General features: G+C 41.8%; 1 protein-coding gene across 1 annotated transcript; it reads left to right on the plus strand.

The window, feature by feature from the left end:
• Positions 1-1,295: 1,295 nt before the first annotated feature.
• On the plus strand, positions 1,296-18,134 carry slc1a3a (solute carrier family 1 member 3a). The gene is made up of 10 exons (XM_056592207.1): positions 1,296-1,460; positions 2,200-2,516; positions 3,566-3,703; positions 11,373-11,577; positions 12,434-12,476; positions 13,350-13,618; positions 14,124-14,357; positions 14,958-15,152; positions 15,590-15,724; positions 16,482-18,134. The coding sequence occupies exons 2-10, from the start codon at positions 2,333-2,335 to the stop codon at positions 16,687-16,689; spliced, it is 1,611 nt and encodes a 536-aa protein (XP_056448182.1). The 5' UTR covers positions 1,296-1,460; positions 2,200-2,332; the 3' UTR covers positions 16,690-18,134.
• Positions 18,135-18,203: the final 69 nt, after the last annotated feature.

The following is an 18,203-nucleotide window of genomic DNA, read 5'->3' on the forward strand; positions in this document are numbered from 1 at the left end:
CAGAAGGGAATAGCGGTTGGCAAGATTTTTTTCCTAAAAGCAATTTCCAGCAAACAGCTTGTAAAACATGTTTTCTGGAACTCATATACTATGTTTACTCGTTGGGAAAACACCATATGTCTCCTTTAATCTTTATTATTCTTCCAAATGTCCGAACATTTCCATGACACCCGTTTGATTCCAACTCTATCTCTCAAAAAGAAGCATGGTATTTGCAAGTTTAGAGGAAACGAACACACACCACCCACACACACACACGCATGCAGGCATGCACACACACGCACACACATTAAAACACACACACACGCACACACGCACACAAACTCACACAAACACACACACACACACATACACACACACGCACAAACACACACACACATGCACATACGCACAAACAGACATAAACACACATAATTACACAAACACACACACACACACATACACACACACACACACACACACACACACACACACACACACACACACACACACACACACACACACACACACACACACACACACACACACACACACACACACACACAAACACACGCACACACACACACTCAATGAGGTAACCGTCTTCAAAACAGTCAAATTCTTCCAAAGGCATTGGTTTGGAAAAATTGACAAATGCTAGATATTGGCCTGCTTTGTTTGTTCAAGCCCAGCAGTTTGTGACCGACTGGACCTTGTACATGACTACTCCAAAAGAGTTTGATTGGCTGAATTTGTGTGCATTGAGAAGTATGTTGGTAATAAATAAACCACAACACACTTTTGGATAGATAATCCACTCCCGATATTGTGATGGATGGATTGAAGTCTATTCTGTTCCGTTGCATAATACTTCTTCTGGAAACCGTCATCCTGCTTATAAACCTGTGAACCTTGAAAAAACATTTTGATAAAGAAGATTGGGAAGAAAGGGCGAAGCAAACAAGAAGGTTCTTTCTCTCCTTTTTTCTCCTGCTTGGAAAGCTCATTATTCCTCAAGCCCCCTTCTGTCTGGAAAGCCCTCCCTCCCCCGACTCCCTGACCTGCACCCCCACCCACAGCCTTACCCAATACCCCAACCTCCACAAACCTCCGTAGTGTTCACTCATTTCAGACTTCCCTTTTCACTCTCTCTCTCTCTCTCTCTCTCTCTCTCTCTCTCTCTCTCTCTCTCTCTCCCTTTCTCTCTCTCCCTCTCTCTCTCTCCCTCTCTCTCCCGCTATGCACCGCCTCCTTGCTCTCACTGGCTTGTTGCTTCCTCCTGCCCCCTTCCTACGTTCCACCCCGTGCCTCCCCGCCGTTGCTTTACACTACTCAGTGCTACTCCGCACCACCCAAACAGTCGCCACGTTTCACCTCCTCCTGTATCCTCTCACCACGCGACAACCTACCAGGACTTAAACTCATCATTCACCAAACTTCATTGGCTACCAAGGGACCTTTCTGTTGGGTCACGTTAAGAGGTAGAGAACTTTATCTTTTCCGTTGGACTTGATTGTGGATGTGTGGATGTGTGTGTGTCTAGTGTGTGTGTGTGTGTGTGTGTGTGTGTGTGTGTGTGTGTGTGTGTGTGTGTGTGTGTGTGTGTGTGTGTGTGTGTGTGTGTGTGTGTGTGTGTGTGTGAGTGTATGTGTGGGGGTGTGTGGGGGTGTGTGTGTGTGTGTGTGTGTGTGCCCATGTGTGGGTTGTGCAATGAATATGACTGCAAAAACGGTTGAGTTAGCCACATGTGGATTCATCTTGTTTAGGAAATCCTAGTTAATGCAAATCTACATTTTCTGAACATAAATTGACAATTATGCATGCTGCCTAAATTACTATCTTCTTGTGCTTCAAGATGGATTAGATTGTTACATTTGATTTCATCATGGGTCAGTATTTATCTAGTGTCCCTTTAAGAATGTTGACCCACTCACTTGTGATGATAGGAAGTTTTCATCAGCCCATTGAAATAGCACCTTAAACCTTTCTGATTATGTAAGCACAGAAAATATAGATATAACATACAATATTATTTAAAATTATAATTAAAATATCTATAGACTATTTTACGATTTGTTTACAGATATTTACTAAGTTGCAGTTGATATTGACGAAAGCTCTTTTCAAGTACATGGTCAGAAATGAAAGTTCTCTCACTTGAAAAGTAAGTGAACACAGACTAAAATGTTTTTTTTTTTTTTATCATTTCCTCATTCAAAGGCTCATTCCACAGCTTTGCGCAGAGGAAAAGAAGGAGTAGAGAGAGAGAGCATTTCAAGGAGACAGTTGGCCCTTTATTGACGCTCTCCAGCGGAGCTCCAGAGACCCAGCTCCGACCGGGGCGACAGCAGCCATGACCCAGAGCAACAGGGAAGCCCCACAGCAGGGCCGAGGCAGGCTCCAGCAGATTCAAGATGGGATCCAGGCACGCTCGCTCAGGGCCAAGAAGAGCGTGCAGAACATCACAAAGGATGACGTCAAGGGATTCCTTACGAGGAACGCCTTTGTTCTCCTCACCATTGCTGCCGTTATTATTGGTGAGCGCACAAACTATTTTAAATTGCAATGGTGAAGTGTAGCTGAGTTTGTGGAGCAGGGCGATATACCGCCAGGGTTAGGGTTTGAGTCCGGCTGGGGACATGCAAGTTGCCAAGTTGCAAGACACTTTGGATGAATTCATTCAAAGGGCATATCATATGAATCTAAGCAATGTTAGAGCTTGTGTTCTGAAAATCATTTATTTTCCTTATATCCAACAATTCAAGCATTTCAGAACAGAGGAAACTCAAATGAGGAGCTTCACCGTTTGTTGACCATGCAGATGACCCTTAACATTGAGCTGTTAACCTTCGACCCTTCCTTATAGGAATGAGCAGGCCCACCCGGTGTCTCCGCATCCGTAGTCCTGGTCGAATGACACAGCACTAAGTCAGATTTAGTTGATTGATAAAGTGGTCTTCTGTCAACCGCCTGGTCTTAGTAGTGGATTAGTGTTGCTTTAGGAGAAGGCATTCTTTGTAGTGATGGGTCTCAAAGGCAAGCGAGGAAAGAACAGCTATACACAAAAGAGAAGAAACTAATGGGGCGACAGGATTATAGACCACAGATGAAATCACATGCTTCCAATGAAGTTTGGCGTTTTCCCAGGCCAGTCAGGACATGAACGTTGTTATTTCAAGAAAGGAGCAATTTCATTGTTTGGTCTCTTCCCAATACTCTTCTCCAAAGCCTCAAACATGTCTAACGTTGAAACATCAGAAGACTTAGAGGTAAGCTAAGTAATTTGACTCACTGCAAAAATGCTATACAACTGGCTGTATTTTAACTAACTCAACTGCCGCAAATGATCACTAACTTTTACCAAGTAAGGCATGGGATGTTCATTATGACAATATGTCCATATCATCACTTATGCTATAATCAGTTAAATAGGATCACTTTGTTCATAATATGATAAAGATAACGTGGCAATATCATGAAAATCGATAAATTGTGAAAGCTGATGCTAATTCGTCAGACAAAATGCCCATGAATGCATGAATAAGGTCCAATCAACCCATGTGTAAATAAAACTTTCTCCTTCCAGGTATAATCCTGGGCTTCGGTGTGCGCCCATACCGACTGTCCTACCGCGAGATGAAGTACTTCTCCTTCCCGGGGGAACTGCTCATGAGAATGCTCCAGATGTTGGTGCTGCCCCTGCTGATTTCAAGCCTCATCACAGGTGCGGAGGTAGACAGTCCAACACCTGGGTGTGGAGTGTGGAGTGGAGACAGTTACGCACTTGTAGTGCTGTATGGCTTCACTGGTAGAGCGTAGAGCATTAACACAAACACCTGTGATAGCCAATGTGTGAGCCCACAGTATTGTAACAGAATTTGGATGTTAGAATCAGCGAAATGGGAATATGTGTACTTTTTCTATCTGTGTCTTTGGTTTGTTTACTCATTTGGACTCGAATGACATACCTAGCCCATAGCGTCAAAGACAAATGTAGCCCGACCAAAGCCTTGCAGGGTGACTAACTGTGATTGCCTCAAACATTACACATCCCAACCCGTGCATGGTAAACATGTGAAAAGTGGCAGGTTTCTGTGACAGCTTGTGATAGTGCTGATGGCCACACTGGACCATGGTGTCTGGGGGAGAGGATCAATGCAGACCCACAGGGAGCCAGCGTTATCGTTGTGCTACTCTCTCGACTGTCCAAAGACACTCCAGGTGGCAGAAGGAGGCCAGCTGTCTGTCGACAACTGGAGCAGTTTATTGGTCTTTTGTGCTGTGGGGAAATTGAATTATCAGGACCTCACAAAAAAAGAGAGTGGATGTTGGAGAAACACAGGGTCAGAGAGAGAGAGTGAGGGGGAGAGAGAGAGAGAGCGAGAGAGAGCGAGAGAGAGCGAGAGAGAAAGAGAGAGAGAGAGAGAGAGAGAGAGAGAGAGAGAGAGAGAGAGAGAGAGGAGAGAGAGAGGAGAGAGAGAGAGAGAGAGAGGAGAGAGAGAGAGAGAGAGAGAGAGAGAGAGAGAGAGAGAGCTGACACCTAGTAAGTAAAGGTAAGTCAATCTTGGAAATCCTTGGTCTTCTTTGGAAGTAATAAATTAATCAAGCAATTTAATTGGGGGGCTTTGTAAGTGTGAATATATTTATGGTGTGTTTGTGTGTGAGTGTGTTTGAAGGTGCTTTCCGAGAAGCTATGTTCTTTCTGAGAATTCACTGTAACTTTACTGTGATCATTTAGCGGTTTACAGATTTTCCCTAGTCATCATAATTACCGTGACAACTAGGTTTCAAACAGTCTTTTGAGCATGCTTGTTTTGGTGAGGGTGTGTGTGTGTGTGTGTATGTGTGTGTGTGTGTATGTGTGTGTGTGTGTGTGTGTGTTTCTGTGTGTGTGTGTGTGTGTGTGTGTGTGTGTGTGTGTGTGTGTGTGTGTGTGTGTGTGTGTGTGTGTGTGTGTGTGTGTGTGTGTGTGTGTGTGTGTTGATCATCAACATCGGCTTTGATACGACATGAGAAAGACTGCTAAATGTGGACGCAAACAAAGAACTCGGTTCTTCAGTCACATCGTGTGTGTTCGAGTGAGTGAGTCTGTGTGCATGTGTTTGTGCGTGTGTGTTTGTCTGTGTGTGGTTGTGTGTGGGTGTGGATGTGTTTGTGTGTGTTTGTGTGTGTTGATGTATAACCATTTTAATCCTTTGTGGTATGGTGATCTCGTGCTAGGTATGACTCGGAGATTGGTAGATGTTCAACACATGGTTTATTCTTAACAGAGACACAAGGTAAACGGGCTTGTGTTCTGGAGGTTGGTTCATGAAGCATCTGCCGAACACAGGTAAACAAACAGTTATATTGGGACTGGGCAGAACGGCAAATAGGCCACCCCTACATGTTCTAATTGACCCAAGTAAACCTTTGGTCGGTCTTGGCTTAAACGGAAATGGCAAAGTGGACATGTTTGTAGTCTTTAACTATCTATAAAATCATTACAACTTTATATGGTGTTGTCTATTATGTGGTGAAGAAACCATTCATAACTGTGGTTAGCTTGAAACATGTAATCAGAAATAGCATAGACTAAAATAATTTACATCAGTGTCTGTGTGTGAGTGTTAAAATCATAATCTATGTCATATTTGTATACATTTCTACTAGCAATATATTTGACAATGTATATAATATATTATTATAAGAAAGAAATAAGGCTGGTTAAAACCATAGATAGTTACACTTATTGACATCACAAAAATATATTTGAATAGAGAACTGAAATAGTAGCGCTTATAAAAACGAATCATAAATTCAGAAAAATTTAGGGAAATAATGGGGTGCTAGCATGCAAGGGGGCGGGAAGACAGCCAAGAGGGTGTTGTAATTCAAAGAATTAAAACAGAAAAAGAGAGGAAAAAGGGCACACCCTGTGTGGTTTGTCCAAATGTTGTTGCCTTACCCCAGCACAAGTCATTACTTGATGGCTGCGAGTAGGCACAATGTCAAACAGGGTACTGCCTCTCTCCCTCTATTTCAATACATTCAAATAAATTAAATGAATAACAAAATGGAAATCTAAAATTGAATATGAGTGTTATGTAGGCTGTATCACTGTAGATTCTGGTAGTTTTGAAAAGTGTAATGAAAGGCACAATTTATGAATGGTTATCTTCTCGCAGTGTTAAGTTAACATTGCGAGAAGGTTAAGTTAAAGAACGTCAGAACATTATTTGGATAGCATACATTCCATTCATTTGCTGGCAAACACTTGGTCTTAAGGGCTAGATCAAGTGTCTCAAGACCCCCTGGCAGATCTGGTCCCCCCCCGAGCGTTGACTCCATGGCTCCAGCCATGAGCCGTTATGTTCCAGGAGCAGGTTATCTATTTTGTTAATGATTTGTTATCTGGTTTTATGCTGAACTCCTAGGACATGTTTGACTTTTGTTGAAATGTTATTCATTGTGAAATAAGGCTTGAATGGAAATTGAATTGAATGAATGAAGATTGCGTCACAGTAAAAAGTAACTGCTCACTCAGGTTCACCGAACTAAATCGGTTTATAAGCTGGCCATAATGATTGCCCTATCTATTTTTTTGTATCCATGTAAACGTTTATAATTCTTCTTCACCTAATTTTGCATTTTTCAATAGTTTGAATTCGCACACACATTTCTAATTATCTATGCTATACAAACATACCGGAAATAGGACTAGGAACAAACACACCATTCATGGGGGCAATTAATGACTTGGGAGTGAGAAAGGCCTCTAGGCCTTCATGACGTGATGTAATAAGCTAGTGAGCTCCAGAATGGTAGTGAGCTACAGACCCGGGGGTCTCTTCTATATGAAAGAGGGCCTCAATAAGATACACACATATACAAGTTGGGGCTCTAATCCTACAGGAGATTTCTTGCAAAGCCTCAGCAAATGCCCCACCTCTCACCCCGCGGCCTCTTTCCAAGATTTGAGCAGAAATCCTTTCCTGACCTTCAACCTAAGGATCCACCACACATATCTGATAAATGCACCTTATGTTTTTTTAAATCTCATAATGGCCATGGCGAGGGCCCCTTTTCACCCCAAATATGAAAAACATCTCCACATGCCAGCGTTGTTTACACGCATTAAGGAACAAGTTTCTATATCCATCCCACTGGAAATTTGGATATTGACACTGATGTTGTTGAAGGCCTATTCTTTTTAAAGTTAGAGCTCAGGCCCCTTTTTGTCCTCTCGAGATTGCTGTAGAGCTTACACACAAAAATTCTTACATACATTCTCCTGGGTCCCTGAAATGACTCCTCTGAGATTTGGACTTAGATCTCTCTGATCTGCTCCAAAAAATATATGCGAATAAAGGCTGCTTTTGTGACATAGCCTCTGAGAAGTCTGGCCCTTGAGATCGAGTTGAATGTGGTGCAAAAGGCTTTTTTGGAGAAAGGAAGTTCCTACTTGACAACCTCGTTCCAGTTCCTGATGGGACCCCCACAACGATCCTTGGCAATCTACACCAATTATGTTGTTTAAGTAGGACAACTAGGGAGAAGAAACCAATAAGTCACCTTACATATAGATATATCAGTTCTAGAAGTTGTCCTCAGTGGAGCACAGACCTGCGCAAATTAATCTGCATGATAAAAGTGGGCAAATATGAGGGAGAAAGGGAGGGAGGGGGAGAAAAAAAATTACTAGCGAATAGGTCGGCACACAGGAAATTTATTGCAGATCAGGCAAACAATCAGGCAGGGAGAAGACCAAGGCGTAGAGGTTCGGTACACGGGTAATCCATTGGAAATAAGACGGGGGTAAACGGGCAGGAATCAGAAATGCTGGGACGATTGATACAAAGAACAAAGAAGAACTGGCACAGGAAGGGAAGCGCGCTTACTAAATACACCAGGAGGGGAATGTAAATGAGGCCCAGGTGAAAACAATTAAAGCGAGTGATTGACAATCAGAGACATGAGAAACATATGGACAGGGAGTGAAAAAATCAACACACCCCCCCACACACACACACACACACACACACACACACTCACTCACTGTTGTACTAACCAGAATTATTTACTGAGGAATACCTACAAGCGATATTGGTAAAATCATAACAAATTAAATGTATTTATCGGTGGTTTAGCGTTTCGATAGAAGGTTCGTAGGCCCAAGAACGAGTACAGAGGAAGAAGGACTGGGAAGGAACATAAGAGAAAAATAATCATGAATTTTATTTATGAACTTCCCTAGTGATCTATAATTAAAATGGAGACATCCTCTTCCCTGCCATTTCTCAGTCCTTTCTTTCGTAAGAGCGAGGCCAACTGAGAGGTCCACAGGTTTTCCCAGGCCCAGGCTAGGCCCAGAAGGAGGATTGGAGGATATAATGTGTCTAGGTGCATGTGTGTGGGGGGGGGGGGGGGGGGGGGGGGGGGTGGGGGGGGGGGGGGGGGGGGGGGGGGGGTTGCTTGATGAATGAAAGAGGATTGAGGCAATCAAGATCAGTGCTGGAGTCTAACAAGGAGATGAGAGGGGTGAGAAAGTGCAAGAGGTACCAGGAAAGGGTTAGAGAGGGTCCGGGGGCAGGAAGAGGAGGGAAGAGGGTCTGTATGGCTGACAAACACTGGAGCAGTGGGAGAGAGGGGTTGTAGTGCTTTCATTTTAAAGGAAGGGAAGTGAAAGAGAAAGGGGAGGATGTGATGGGAGAGAGAGAGAGAGAGAGAGAGAGGGGGGGGGGGCAGAAAAGTGAGGGAGAGGAGAGGAGAGGGAGAGGGGAGGGAGAGGGGGAGGGGGAGGGGAGAGAGAGAGAGGGAGAGGAGAGAGGGAGAGGAGAGGGAGAGAAGGAGAGAGAGAGAGAGAGAGAGAGAGAGAGAGAGAGAGAGAGAGAGTGCAGTCCAGCTATCGGTCATGGATGAACGGCTTCAAACGGGGATCAACAGGCAATAACACAAATGAATGCATAAAGCCACACACACTGACCCACACAATCCCACACACTATACACGCACACAGACTTACAATACTGCTAAAAGAATGCATAGATCCTTGCGCAAAAGCCGGTGTTGGGTGTCTGTAAATGAACATAGAAGCAATAATATAGCCAGGCACTTAAAAATACAACCTTCACTTCTATTGAGGGCGACTGACGTTCCTTTACAAATCCCCCTTTTCAAATCCCCTGATCCCTTCACTGGCAACAGCTTCACCAATTCAGTGGAGGAAGAAGTGGGGGCCAACCCTGGTGCAACATGACGTTAGTGTTCCTAACTGGGAAAGAAAGTAAAGATCGCACGGAAAACAACATAACTTAGAGTCTTTAAAGTAGTGTTAAAATATGATACGATAAGTTTTCATTTATTCATTCAAGACATTTAATGAGGGATGAATGCAGACCATTGGTTAGATGTTTTACCAGCATACGTGGTCTATGTATGCTATAAATACTATACTCACACTGTAGTTTTAACAAGTGTTTTTTTAGCAGGCATCTAACGAAGCCAGCAGAAAGTAGCTGTTAAATGCAGTAACAAGCTGAGGAATGCAAGTGGAGCTTAATTTGGCCGGCATAATATTGAAATATGTATTTATGATCCCATGTTATAGTATCCAATACAGTTTTGGCCAAATTAAAAGAAGATGGTCCCATTTTGCGTAGATTTACTGCTGCGTGACACTATGACGTTTCCTTATCAAAGAATGGTTCATTGAGTGGTTTACGTTCTGCCTCTGGATCGGTTTTCACAACAAAAACATGCCCAATTTCCCACTGGCAGAGGTGGGAAAAAGGGCGAGTAGTTACGAAATGTTTTGTAACTACGATGGCAGAGTGACATTCACGACAGTTAAGCAAACAGACCAACTAAGAAACCAACATAGAAGTCAATTTGCCCATGACATTTACCAGTCCTTACTTCACATGACCTGGGAGCTTTGCTTCTCCCCAGAGTATTGTTTTTTTTTTTCCCAGCAGGAAAGACCTGGATAGTGTTTCTACCTCAAAAGCAGCCCTCCTTCTATTCTCACAGAGCGAAGGGTCACATTGTCAGCTTGTGTATTATCAGTTTCACTACACTTTTCTCAGGCTTAAGTTTTCTGGTCATTGGGGCAGAACATTTTGAGGGAGATGAGAAAACAAAGTGTTTGAGTTGTGAACTTAAGTCATAGCTGGAACAGTGATCTAGAAATAATTGTCATGTGTTTTTTTGTCATGTAATATTAAAACACATATAACCAATGACTTAATGGATAAGGTTATTCTACAAAGCCAGACAAGGGGTAAGGGGTAGAAATGGGATTGGGCCTCAGTGACAAAGCCAAATAAACTGTACCTCTGCCTGACTCATCCACACCTAAGGACAAGGATCTGACTAGAGCTAGCAACAAATACGTATGTATTCATGTAACATTGGACTAATTCACATGCTCTAAACAAAGAGTTCACTGTTTTGTATTCATATAGCACTAGACTCATTGCAAAGAAAATGGGAATTCAACTTTCAAGAATTAGTATTTGTGTTTGTGTGGTGAAATGCTTTAAAAATCTTAAAATGTGCCAGTGTAGTTGAGTGACATTGAACAAATATTGAGCAAAACAAAAATACTAATTAAAATGGATAATACCACCAACACCTCAAAGTAACATTAGCTGTATTTTCATTTAACCATTTATTTATACTTGAAAAATCAATTGAGGGGTGACCCTCATTCGCAATGATGTCTAGTCAACAAATGCAAAGCAAAACAATATCTACAATATACATTGCAAATACACCAAATATACAACAACTGATAAAGAGAAAAACAAAAAAACAATTTGAACATTTACAGAGAGAGAGATGTAGAATGGCTTTAATTACAATGAAATAAGTGATATAGCTTAATTAAAACAGTTAAAGGTAGAGTTTGGCAGATTTAAGATAATATTTCTAAATTGGTTGGAGGATATGAAGGTATTGATTTTAATTTGTTGCAGTAAGTTGTTCGAGGAGTCAGGGGCACTGAAACTAAAAGCTGTCCTTCCAAGCTCAGGCATGACTTGAGGAACATGAAGCATGAGCATGTCAGTGGCACGTTTCTGAAGAAGCCCATCTGAAATTTTTAGCGTGACAATCAAATAATGAGGAAGCTTCCCAGACAAGGCTTTATAAAAAATATGTGCCAACTTGCGTCTTCCTTGAAGAGAGGACTACCCAGCCTTTCCAAATATGAGACACACTGGTGTGTGTCATTGGCATCTCCTGTGATTAAACTTAAAGCAGAGTGAAGAACCAAGCCCAGGAGTTCAAGACATGAATAATAATCATTTTCCTACTGAGTGTATGAGTAGAATGAGTACTAGTATTATTAGTCGTATTATTCCACTAAAACAATAACAGGATGATTTTTCCATGATGCCGGCCGTTTGCAGGCATGGCTGCCCTGGACAGCCGTGCATCGGGGAAGATGGGCCTCCGGGCGGTGGTGTACTACACCACGACCACCGTCATCGCCGTGATCATTGGCATCATCATGGTGCTCGTCGTGCACCCGGGGAAGGGATCCAAGGATGAGTTCGGCAGCGCCCCCAAGATGGAACGGATCAGCACCGCCGACGCATTCCTCGACCTTATCAGGTATAGGCATGGTTAGACACACACACACACACACACACACACACACACACACACACACACACACACAACACACACCACACACGCACACACAACACACACACACCCACGCACCACACACACACACACACCACACACACACACACGCACACACACACACACGCACACGCAAACACTGATACACATAGACACTGATCCACACAAACATATACAGGTACAAAAACGTATGCTATACACAACCACATATACACTCTATACACACACACGCACACACACAAACACTGATACACATAAACATATACTTACACACAATAACGTATACACAGATATACAAACACACACACACACACACAAATACACACAAACATAAACACAAATACACACAAACATATACAGGTTCACAAACACATATACACATATGCATTATCACACACACAGATATACATATATATATACACACACACACAAACACACACACACAAACACACAAACACACACACGCACACACACACACACACACACACACACACACACACACACACACACACACACACACACACACACAAACACACAAACATGTGCACACATGCAAAAACATCCAAGTAACCCCCAACATCTCCGCACCCTCACATAAATGCTCGCATTTACTCACCCATACTCCCCCGACACACTCAGCCCACTGCCCTCACGCAATCCAGAGACACACCCAAGCACTGACACAACAAAGAAACGTGCACTTACTGGAAAGCGATTACACATGGATTCATAAATTCATCTGCAAAATAATTCTGATGACTTTGGGTGAGATTGGGTGTGCATCGTTTTTCTGATTATAAGAAAACCTAACTTTCTGTTCCAGAAACATGTTTCCTCCTAATCTTATTGAGGCGTGCACCAAACAGGTAACTCCTCCAAGGTTTTAAAGTCTCTGACCTTATCAAGGCATCTCACCCTGCTCTTATCCTCCCTCTCCTTCTACATTACGATGACTACATTGAATAGTGTTATCATTAGGACTGGGATGGTTTTTGTGTTATGATTTGATTTTCATTGTGACTGAGATTTTTCATATATTATAAGAATAAGGAGTTGCATAGAAAACCATATCAGAATTATGTGACTCCAAATATTCTTGCACTAATTATGGCTCATGAGAACAACCACAAATTACATAATTAATGGATTCTGATTGAAATTCGTACAATAACGACTGCTCCTTCAGATTAACTAAACCCCCCTGGCCACTATGTACAAATATCTAACTGGTCTACATCTGTTATGTGTGAGTCACATGGTTTAGAGGAACTTTGTGCTATTTATAAGTACTCCCGTTAATGTTAAGGATACCGCCGAAACTAAAACTATTTTATTTACCATTGAGAAATTATTGTAAATCATAGAGTCATAGATTAAATCTCACAATAAAACCACCACATATTAATTATAGTTTACATAATTCAGTTTGAAACATGCGTCATTGATACTTATTTGATACCAAATGAAATGCAGTTAAAAAGTAGTCTCAGACCAGCTGACATACACTCATATAGATAAGGTACTGAGTATGACGATAAAAAAGTGCAATAAAAGCAAAATCACAACAACAACAAAAATGAATATCTATACATTAATCTATTAAAAAATAATCGATGATCAAATATTTCAAGTGAGTAATCCCCCGTGACCCAAAGTACATAGCTGGGATCCAGACCCCTTGGTTGGGAAACCCTGTCCTTATATGTCTTTGTTTTTGTATGTTGTCCACCTGATTCCAGTTCAAGACGCAGTACGCTAACAAAGTGGTCGTGGTGAGGATGACGGTGAACGAAACCATCTTCGGCCTCAACGGGAGCCAGGAGCTGACTCACGAGGAGATGGTTCCGGTATCGGGTTCGGTGAACGGGGTAAACGCCCTGGGCATGGTGGTCTTCTCCATCTGCTTCGGTCTGATCATCGGGAGCATGGGGGAACAAGGGCGGCCTCTAAGAGACTTCTTTGACTGCCTGAATGAAGCCATCATGAGGCTGGTGGCCATTATTATGTGGTGAGTAGACCCTGGAGGCAGTAGGACGAGAAGCAGGAAGTGGGGAAGGGTATGCAATGTTTGGATTGCCCAAGGAAGTAGAAATAGCCAGATGATATGTGCGATCCCTGAGAAGCATCCCATCAATGTTTGAGTGATAATATTTCCACTTGTGGATGGATGGATGGATGTGTGAATCGATAGATGGACAGAAGGATAGATGGATGAATGTGTTAATGGTTGGTTGGGTGGATGGATTGACGTGTCTTTGGATGAATGGTACATTCACATGTGGAAGAATGGAAGAATGAATGTATGGATGGATGTGTTTGGCTATTAGATGGATGTGTGGATTGATGGATCTATGAATGAATGTATGGATGGAAGTAAGGGATGCATTGACAAGCGTAGAAAAGGACGGAAAGATGCATGGACGAATGGTTAAATGGATGGATAACTGATTGATTGAATGATTGATTGACTGCTTGAAGTCACCAACATGTCCCTTGCTCCCCTCCTCAACCAGGTATGCTCCCATAGGTATCCTCTTCCTGATCGCTGGTAAGATCGTGGAGATGGACGACATCTTATCGATGGGCGGTCAGCTAGGCATGTACGTGGTCACAGTGACTGTTGGCCTGCTTGTGCACGCCTTGGTCGTCCTGCCGTTGCTGTACTTTGCCGTCACCAGGAAGAACCCGTTCGTCTTCATCGGAGGCCTGCTGCAAGCGCTGATCACTGCCATCGGGACATCTTCCAGGTGTGTTCCATGTTTGGAGTTTAAGGTGCATTGAAATGTCTCACTCAGTTTCTAGTTTCTACTTAAGTTTCACTCATAAGAAACACAATAAGATTAAAGTTAGAGATGGAAACTTTGGATAAACTAGCTAGATTCAGGCCTCCCTCCAAAGCGTCTCCCCTGGAACACAGGACTAGTTTGCTAGCTTCAGCCTAATCTGCCTAATCTTGTGGGAGAATCTGGTCATGTGCAATGAGTGCCTTGGCATAAAGCGGTAGCCGGGTAGGTAAATGGACAGACAGATAGCCATTCAATCATTTAGATTCATAAATGATTGGACAGGCTGATTACAGGCCTGCGATTGCCACATGTTGTTTTCCTTTTCCGAGCGTTTGATTTATTGATTGCTGTTAGGAAGAAGAGAATTTCAACAAATATGACAAGAAATGATTCTCAAATAAATGCCTACCCCAATAAATGACTGCCTCCCATTATTTTCATGATGATAGGTAGTCATAGTCATGAAATTATTATGCAAATGATAATGTTATGAATGTCCTAACTTTGTTCTGTCTTTTGTCCATTCCCCTTGTATTATGTTCTCTCCTACAACCCTCTTAGCTCTGCCACGCTGCCCGTCACCTTTAAGTGCCTGGAGGAGAACAACAAAGTGGATAAGCGCGTGACACGCTTTGTGTTGCCGGTTGGGGCGACCATCAACATGGATGGAACCGCCCTCTACGAAGCCATTGCCGCCATCTTCATTGCCCAGGTCAACAACTATGACCTGAGCTTAGGACAGATCCTCACCATCAGGTATTACACACGATATTAGACATAGAAGCAGTCTGTACTGATTGAATACTGCCTTCTCTGATGCTGGTTACAAGTAGTTCTCTCCCCTCCTCTCCTGTTTCAGATTCTAAGACCATAATTTTTTTAATACTAAACAAATAATTGAGATAAAACATATATAGTTATTCATAATATAATAATTTTGTTTTTCTTGGTTTAATACTTAGTTCATAATAGTTAATATTACCTAACCAAAACAACAAAATATTGGCAACATCTAAACAATCAAAGCAAAACGTAAGTAATGTATTATACACTAAGGGAGAAAAGTATCTGAGATTTATGAATTCATTAATACAGATTATGGAGTGCATTTATAAATTAATAAACTGTAGTTATGCATATAGACAAATGTGCAATAATGTAGAATGCTAATATTAGGTCTTTAACCTGCCCAGTATCACAGCCACAGCAGCCAGCATTGGAGCAGCAGGAATCCCACAGGCTGGACTGGTCACGATGGTGATAGTGCTGACCTCAGTAGGCCTTCCAACTGACGATATTTCACTCATCATTGCTGCTGACTGGTTCCTGTAAGTATTGGTTGGTTCATCACATCACTATTGCTTAAAAACATAATAAATCGTAAATGTTGCGAAATGGTTGTTTTTCTCAAGAAAGAGAATAAAATCATTGTCCCGCCAAGCTACAACGGGATGAGGTTGATTCAAAATGAGGGGCCAAGTTCCCTTAGAGGGATTTTCATTGGACTCAATAAAGAGACACTCCCCCCACATTCCATGTCCCACTATCCATCTGGTTCTGATTGTGTCTGCATGCAATTCTTCTAAGAGGTCTACAGCCTGCCATGTGTTGAACTGGCTGCGGGAACTTTTCACCCTGATTGTCTGAATCAGAACTATCAAATATAACCTTTTTTTTCACCATAATGCTGGAACTACTCAAATATTACTATTTATCCTCTGCTCTCCTCCTGCTCTTCCTTTATCTTCTCTATTATCCCTCCTCATCGCTCCCTAAATCTTCTCATATCCTCTCTTCTTATTCTCTCAACTTTTCTCTGCCTCCCTCTCCATCCATTTCTTCCATCACCTCTCTTCTCACCTCTTCACTCTGTCCATCTCCCCTCCTCTCCTCTTTACTGTCTTCTCTCCTCTCTTCTCACTCGTCTCTACTCCTCCCTGACCATCCCCACATATCTCTCTTCTCATCTTTCGTTTTCTCTCCTCCTCACCCTGCCCATTCCTACTCCCCTCTCTTCCCATCACCCCTCCTCTCCTCTCCTCTCCCCCCTGCACATCTCTGCCCATCCCTCCTCTTCTCCAACAGTGATCGGCTGCGCACCACCACCAACGTCCTGGGAGACTCCATCGGCGCAGGTATCGTTGAGCACCTGTCTCGCCACGAGCTCCAGAGAAAGGATCCCGAGAGGGGCAACGTCTCGGCAGAGGAGGCAGCCAAGAAACCGTACCAGCTCATCTGCCAGGAGAACGAGTATGACACCGCCAGGCCAGCGGACAGCGAGACCAAGATGTAGACAAAGACCATCACTTTTCTCGCCCATTTGACACATTTTATACATGAGAACCATTATGCTGCCGTGAACCACTGCTTTTCTTATTTTGGAGACAAAAACACCTGAACAGAATCAAATATGTTAATGTAGATATATATGTTTTTTTTCATGCATGCAGCTCTGCCAGTTGAACATTTCAAAACTATAACTGAATAAGATTTGGTTCATTGCATTACTGTTACTTCTAATGTAGGCAATAACTCGGTTTTGGTCTGCTGAAGAGTGGTGATGGTTGACTTGCGGAGGAACCTTGTATTTTGTGGATAAATACAACCTCTGATCATATAGTTCAGAAGCTAGCATTGCTGGCTAGATTTAAAGAGAACAGCGCACAAAATACACTGCCACTTTGTCTTGCTATACTTTTTTTTTTTTGCCTTCAGAGAATACAGTTTGTTATACATGGCAACCAAAGGAAAGTTTCATGAGACCAACTTCCAACCAAATGTTTAATAGCTTTCCATTGGAATAAAATAGTTTTTATCCAAAGTTTTCCATAGACATTTGAGTTGTTGTTTTTTTTATATGGAGAAGGCTACATGGATTGCTGTCCCGAAAATGTTTTATGGAAATTAGAATTAGGATCTGTCTATTTTCCACATTGGGTCCAAATATGTTTAGACAATATATGTTTGCATCAAATATTTGCCTAAAAACGGAATAATCAAAAGTGAGAATAAGTATTGTTAGTATTCTTAAACCAAATAATTCAAAAACCCCAAGGAGGAGAAAGTAACTTTTTTTTTTATAATTAGATAACTTTCTTTCCCTTCATTCCACACATTTGATGTATTTCAGTTCTGTGTATATTTTGTATGCTTATTATTCTTGCGCGATTTTAAATTAATGGTAAACAATAGTACATTTTAGAGTTAATATTTTCAATTGTAGTTGCTTGTTCTATATACATTACGTTTTTTTTTGCTCTATAATAACATACTTTTATATGATCTTATTCCATTTATTGAGCTTTTTTTTCTATTTCAAAATGATGAGTACAGAGGACTTAATAGAAGTTGTATAGAGAAATGTAGATATGGATGTAGAGTAAATTAACTTTAGAAGTGAAATGTACAGGGTACTTGAAGAGGATCCTCCTGCTTTAGAACTTGAAAACCAAAATGAGATTGCCTTGCATTACTGGATTGAAATGGACTATTTTGTCTAAACACCCTGAAATTCTAATGTTTACAATGGCTGTCATCATTTTTTATCAAACTTTATCTTTGTAAAACCTCCCCCCCCCTCCCCGCAGAGATTTTATTTTAAATAAAAATTGAATGATTAATAATTGTAGTGTTGATTGATTGTCTACATTCAAAACCCAATGACATTTGGTAATAACTGCATCCTCTAAGTACCAATTTGTTTACATATTTGAGGCCCCATATACTATTTTAAATTATGTTTCATGTAGCTTGAAACAAATTGTGTGAGTAGTATATTTAAAAGGAGAAAATAAATAATCATATCAA

The sequence above is a fragment of the Gadus chalcogrammus genome, chromosome 6 (assembly GCF_026213295.1).
Source record: "Gadus chalcogrammus isolate NIFS_2021 chromosome 6, NIFS_Gcha_1.0, whole genome shotgun sequence".
Lineage (NCBI taxonomy): Eukaryota > Metazoa > Chordata > Actinopteri > Gadiformes > Gadidae > Gadus > Gadus chalcogrammus.

What these genes read in the sequence shown, in the direction of transcription:
- slc1a3a (XM_056592207.1), top strand. Translation starts at nt 2,333, where the DNA reads ATGACCCAGAGCAACAGGGAAGCCCCACAGCAGGGCCGAGGCAGGCTC. An exon ending in CATTGCTGCCGTTATTATTG is followed by an intron (nt 2,517 to 3,565) that starts GTGAGCGCACAA and finishes TTCTCCTTCCAG; the next exon opens with GTATAATCCTGGGCTTCGGT. An exon ending in TTGAGGCGTGCACCAAACAG is followed by an intron (nt 12,477 to 13,349) that starts GTAACTCCTCCA and finishes ACCTGATTCCAG; the next exon opens with TTCAAGACGCAGTACGCTAA.